The sequence below is a fragment of the Antrostomus carolinensis genome, unplaced genomic scaffold, assembly GCF_000700745.2.
Source record: "Antrostomus carolinensis isolate BGI_N321 unplaced genomic scaffold, ASM70074v2 scaffold44137, whole genome shotgun sequence".
NCBI classification, from domain to species: domain Eukaryota; kingdom Metazoa; phylum Chordata; class Aves; order Caprimulgiformes; family Caprimulgidae; genus Antrostomus; species Antrostomus carolinensis.
This window is the reverse complement of record NW_010327529.1, coordinates 1-5,458: the sequence shown is the minus strand read 5'-3', so window position 1 is coordinate 5,458 and position 5,458 is coordinate 1. Positions and strand designations below refer to the sequence as shown.

General features: G+C 58.3%; 1 protein-coding gene across 2 annotated transcripts; it reads right to left on the bottom strand.

The window, feature by feature from the left end:
• Positions 1–308: 308 nt before the first annotated feature.
• On the bottom strand, positions 309–5,354 carry RCC1 (regulator of chromosome condensation 1). 2 transcript variants are annotated; one of them, XM_010171920.1, is made up of 9 exons: positions 5,282–5,354; positions 4,998–5,185; positions 4,028–4,207; positions 3,844–3,940; positions 3,148–3,270; positions 2,772–2,927; positions 2,280–2,399; positions 1,690–1,842; positions 309–544 (listed from the first exon to the last, which is right to left on the bottom strand). In XM_010171920.1, the coding sequence occupies exons 1-9, from the start codon at positions 5,352–5,354 to the stop codon at positions 369–371; spliced, it is 1,266 nt and encodes a 421-aa protein (XP_010170222.1). In that variant the 3' UTR covers positions 309–368. The 2 variants fall into 2 exon arrangements, with proteins under 2 accessions (XP_010170222.1, XP_028941774.1); XM_029085941.1 differs by having other exon boundaries at positions 4,998–5,354.
• Positions 5,355–5,458: the final 104 nt, after the last annotated feature.

The window sequence follows — 5,458 nt, the reverse complement described above, 5'->3', positions numbered from 1 at the left end:
CTTTGCCAGGCCAGGGAATATCTAAAAATCAAGATGAGAAGAACTGGAAAACCCATCCAGCCACAGCACTGAGATCAGCTTAGGACCAAGCTGAGCCAGGAGAGCTGACAGAGCACCAGGCACCATGGAAGAAAGACATAGGCTTGCAGGGAAAAAAACATGAGCACCCCTGAAGAGCCCTGCTCCAGCCACGCAGACACTGCCAGGGCCCAGCTCCGAGAGCCTCCCGCCCTCCCCAGCACCATCAGCAAGAGACCAGAGCTGGAAACTGGTCGCTTGACCCGGTTGGAAGGTGGGTATGTGTGTGTGTGTGTGGGTGTGTGCAGGTCCCACGGTCCCACTGGGCTCGGCTGCGCGGTGTCACTTCATCAACTCTGCTCCTTGTCCTTGACCAGCAGCACCGTGTGTTGGCCGCCGCTGGACACGGCCAGGACCGTGCGGTTTTCCAGCTGCTTCCCCATCATCTCCACAGGGCTCCAGACGTCGTCTTCTTCCCCTGTGCCCAGCTGGTAGTTGGTGCCCATGCCCCAGGCAAACGCTCGTCCTGCAATGGAGGTGATGGGAGTTTTGATTTCCAGGTGGCTGCAGGATGAGGTGGGACAGGGACCCGGGAGCCAAACCCAAGGAGATTCACACCCGGGCAGGGGGATGAGCGATGGGTGCCAGAGACACAGGTAGGAGGAAGAGGAGCAGCGCTTGGCAACTCAAAGAAGTGCTTCATCACACAGCCAAGGACGTGTTTTACCCTCTGAGAGTGAATCAAATCCATCAGCCCACCACAAACCCTCCTGCCTGCAGCCAGGGGCTGCAGATGCTGCACACAGGGATGCACAGAACCAGAGAATCATCATCAGATTATCTTGGTTGGAAGGGACCTGAAAGCTGATCCAGTTTCAACCCCCCTGCCAGCAGCAGGGACACCTTCCACTAGACCAGGTTGCTCAAAGCCTCATCCAACCTGGCCTTCAACACTTCCAGGGAGGAGCAGCCACAGCTTCTCTGCCCAACCTGGGACACTGTCTCACCACCCTCACACCAAAGAATTTCTTCCTCACATCTCAGCTCCATCTCCCCTCTGCCACTTTCAAGCCATCACCCCTTGTTCTGTCACTCCCTGCCCTTGGCCAAAGTCCCTCCCCAGCCTTCCTGGAGCCCCTTCAGGTACTGGGAGGCCACTAGAAGGTCTCCCTGAAGCCTTCTCTTCTCCAGGCTGAACAGCCCCAACTCTCTCAGCCTGTCCTCACAGCAGAGCTGCTCCAGCCCTCGCATCATCCTCGTGGCCTCCTCTGCACTGGCTCCAGTAGCTCCATGTCCTTGTGCTGTTGGTGGCCCCAGCACTGGAGGCAGCACTGCAGGTGGGGTCTGAGGAGAGCGGAGCAGAGGGTCAGAATCCCCTCCCTTGAGGCAAAGAGGTCTCACAGCAGCAGAGTTCAGGGTGAGGAGAAGGGACTGACAGGCCAGTGACACCCCCCAGTCAACACCCTGTTATGAATCTCGCTGCCAAGGGCCCACAAAAATATTTGAGCAGCTGCTGCCCAGCTGCCCCCAGGCCGGATGGTCAATCACACCAGGACCTGGCTCCAGTCCCAGGCAGAGTGTGATGAAGGTGTGTGGGGCTGGTCAGATCTGGGGGTGGGGAAGGTACCAGGGGGTGGTGTTCCCAAGCCCACAGAGACCCCTGGCACTCACCATCACTGCTGACGGCGTAGCCGACCGAGGCGCCGCACGCGACGGAGGAGATGCTGGGGAGCTCCGGGATGACCGTGGGTGTGCTCTTCTCCTCCGCCCCGGCCCCGAGGCCCAGCCGGCCGTACTCTGCCCTGCCCAGGCTGTAGGCTTTACCTGGAGCACAACAGACACACAGGAGAGGTGACTGGAGGGGGCAGAAACCCACAGCAGGCCATAGCTGGACCCTCTCTCCCATGGTCTGACTCCTGGAGGACCATCACTCCTCCCTACCACCCCCCAGATCCCCACCAGGAGGTGCAGGGTGGGATTGAGACTCTTGAGCTCCCCAAAATCAAAAGGGTGGGCAGGTGCCTGGACAGACTATTGAGCCCGTGAGAGTTCACAAGTGACTCTGGGTTCCTGTCACCTCCCCACCCTTTGCTGCAACTTCAGGCCACCCTTGTTGCCTTGAACATCGAAGATTTGGAGGGCTCCAGCAGGTCACCATCACCCCAACACCTCCCCAGTCAGGACCAGGGCTGTGGGAGTGTGTCCCCCCATCCCATCCCACTTTGTGCCACTCCCAGCCCACTCGCCACGCTGGTGCTCACCCTCCGAGTCGACACACACCGTGTGGTGCTGCCCACCAGAAAACCCGACCCAGGACTTGGTGGAGTTCTTGAAGCAGGTCAGGTTCTGCGGGGAGAAGCAGGGCTCGGTGCCCTGGGTTCCTGCAGGGAGGGGATGTACAAACCCAGGTAGATCAGGTCTGTGGGCACGGAGAGTGCAGGCCAGGCACTGGCATTGAGCCACTACCCCGGGGCTCACCCCACCAGAGACTAACACAGCCCCCCCAAGCCCCAAAATCAAACTTCTCCTCAAGCCCACTGGCTGCAGGGGCTGGGACCTAAACCCAGAGCTATATAGGGTGACCCCCCTCCCACCCCAATTTCCAGCTCTGCTGTGTCTGGTGGGTGCTTTGGTGTTCAGGATCCAGGGTGCCAAGCAGCATCCCCCTCACCATGCCAGGGCAGCACAGGACTGGTTGTCCACAGCCAGACCAAAGCAGGGAGGAGATGTGGAGGGATGTAAGTGAAGCTCACCCAGCTGGTGGTAGTTGGAGAGACCGAAGCCATAGATGTGTCCCTCCTGCGTGACAGCGAAGGTGAAATAAGCCCCACAAAAGGCGTCCTGGAAGCGCATTTTGCCTCTGTTGCCTTTGCCTTTGACAGGGACACGCTGAGGGACCAGCAGCCGTTCTGGGGGGCAGGAGACAAAGCGTTACATGGGCTCTAGTGATTTACAACCTTTCAACCTCCTCAGACCCAGCTCACTGAATCCAAGTCATCAATTTACACACAACACACAACTCCTTGAGCAGGAGGGGAAGAGACTGGCTCCTCTCTGCTCCTCTGCAAAGAGCAGAGCTGGGGCTGAAGGACGCAGCCCCACAGCCCTCCGAGCACCAAAGGAACTCACGCAGCCCTTTCCTTCCTCCTCGGTTGGCAAAGAGCGCCGGCACCCTCCCCAGCTGGCCCTGCTCGCCGCAGCCGCACGTGAAGAGGTCGCCGTCCACCGTCAGCATCACTAAGTGGTCATTCCCTGGGGGAGGAGTGAAGCAGGAGTTCAGATCCCCCAGCAAGACCCAGAGGCAGAGATCCCGCATGTAAACTCTATCTGTCCCCGCTTTCTGGAGTTCAGTGGGGAATACTGCACTGATACCTTCACACCAGCTTCTGGTCCAACTTAAAACCCCAGGATCTCCCTCTTCTTGATCCCAGTTTCCCAACTGAAACTCCAAAAAAGTTTCTCTGGGAAGGTTTTAGGGGCACAGGTTCCCCCTCCAGCCTCAGCTTGGCCCTGGACAGGTTCCCTGGCTGCTCTGCTCAGCCTCCCCACGTCTAGAAGAGGGCAAGAGCTTTGACCCAGCAGGGTCATGGCCAGAGCACTCCTGTGAGGTGTTTTACATGGGACTGGGTCAAATATTAACAATATCGTTGGGGGTTAGGAAAGACACAAGGTCTGTTCTCTCAGGAGGTAGAGGAGAGCAAGGACACCCTTGCTCCTGGCTTGGAGCAGCCAAGAGTGAGGAAAAGGACATGGATTTTCTGGAGTTTCACCTTCTCTTGAGGGTTGTCAGTGCCTGACCCACGTGCACCCCAGGACCTTGCTCACCTGAGACAATTTTAACGACGGGTGCGCTGAGCTGGAGCAGCACAGGAACAGAGCTCGTCTTCATGGGCTCCAGCAAACCAATCACCCCGTTGTTATCCTGGGTGGAGACAGACAGACACAGGGATGTGAGTCACAGAAACAGCAACCAGCAGCGGAGCTTCCAGCATCTGAGACATGGACATACCCGGAAAGAGCCCCAGACAAAAACCCTGCCATCCTCTGTCAGCGCAGCTGTGTGACTGTCCCCTGCAGAGACCTGCACCACCTTCTCCTGCAGCTCCACCAGCCCTGGCGTGGTCTCTGACCCTTCTGCTGAAGTGTCGCGCCCAAGGGCACCTTCATCGTTGCAGCCAAAGGTGTAGATCTGCAGATAGAGTGAGATGGTCAGGATGAGTCCCAGAACTGAGTGTGAAGCCAGGGGACAGAGACCCACCGGGCTGAATTGTGTCCAGTTCTTGGGCCACCAACATCAGGACATGGACCTACTGGAGCCAGTCCAGAGGAGGCCACGAGGATGATGCGAGGGCTGGAGCAGCTCTGCTGTGAGGACAGGCTGAGAGAGTTGGGGCTGTTCAGCCTGGAGAAGAGAAGGCTCCAGGGAGACCTTCTAGTGGCCTCCCAGTACCTGAAGGGTACAGGGAGGCTGGGGAGGGACTTTGGCCAAGGGCAGGGAGTGACAGAACAAGGGGTGATGGCTTGAAAGTGGCAGAGGGGAGATGGAGATGAGATGTGAGGAAGAAATTGTTTGGTGTGAGGGTGGTGAGACAGTGTCCCAGGTTGGCCAGAGAAGCTGTGACTGCTCCTCCCTGGAAGTGTTGAAGGCCAGGTTGGATGAGGCTTTGAGCAACCTGGTCTAGTGGAAGGTGTCCCTGCTGCTGGCAGGGGGGTTGGGACTGGATGGGCTTTAAGGTCCCTTCCAACCCAAACCAGTCTGGGATTCTACAGTTCCAGGAATTATCCCTTTGACTCCCTAAAATTTTGTGGTCCATGGCATGGAGATCTTGTTAATCCATGGAGCTGGAGTGAGCTACATGTGTGGTCAGAGCTGGGTCTGATTCGGATCCCCTGCTCCAGGCCACGTCCCAGAGCTGGCAGGGAAGCACAGCTCAGACTCCCCACACCCCCGGCTGCTGCCCCCTCCACACCACACTCACTTTTCCCGTCTGGCTGAGGCACACCGTGTGCATCCCTCCGGCTTCCACCTGCACCATCATCTCCGGCAGCGGCACCAGGGCCGGTTTCTTCCTCTCCATCACATCCTCCCCCAGGCCCAGCTGACCGACATCCCCCTGCCCCAGCGTCAGCACCAGGCCAGGCTGCGTCCGGTGTGACGGGTGGGAAACTGTGGGAGAGAAATACCAGATATAACACCTGGAGGGAAGAACTCCTCCATGAAAGCTGGGAAGAGGGAGGGAAAATGCCCAGGGATTCTTCTTACCTTTAATCTTCTTCCTTCCAGGAGACTCCTGTTCCTTCACCGGGCTCTTCTTTGCAGAGCGTTTCCCTGGCATCGTGCTTCAAATCTGAACAGCAGAGACACCCTGTCAGGGGGTCACCCAGGGGGCTTGGCTGGCGGGTCACAGCGGGGCTATCGGGGTCTTTTTCTCCCCCCTCC

Bases quoted from the DNA above. Each gene is read 5' to 3' on its own strand.
- RCC1 (XM_029085941.1), bottom strand. From the start codon at position 5,354: ATGCCAGGGAAACGCTCTGCAAAGAAGAGCCCGGTGAAGGAACAGGAG. The intron at 2,928-3,147 runs GTGAGTTCCTTT...CCTGCCCCCCAG, and splicing joins AGGAGGAAGGAAAGGGCTGC to AACGGCTGCTGGTCCCTCAG. The intron at 545-1,689 runs GTGAGTGCCAGG...CCTCCATTGCAG, and splicing joins CTACGCCGTCAGCAGTGATG to GACGAGCGTTTGCCTGGGGC.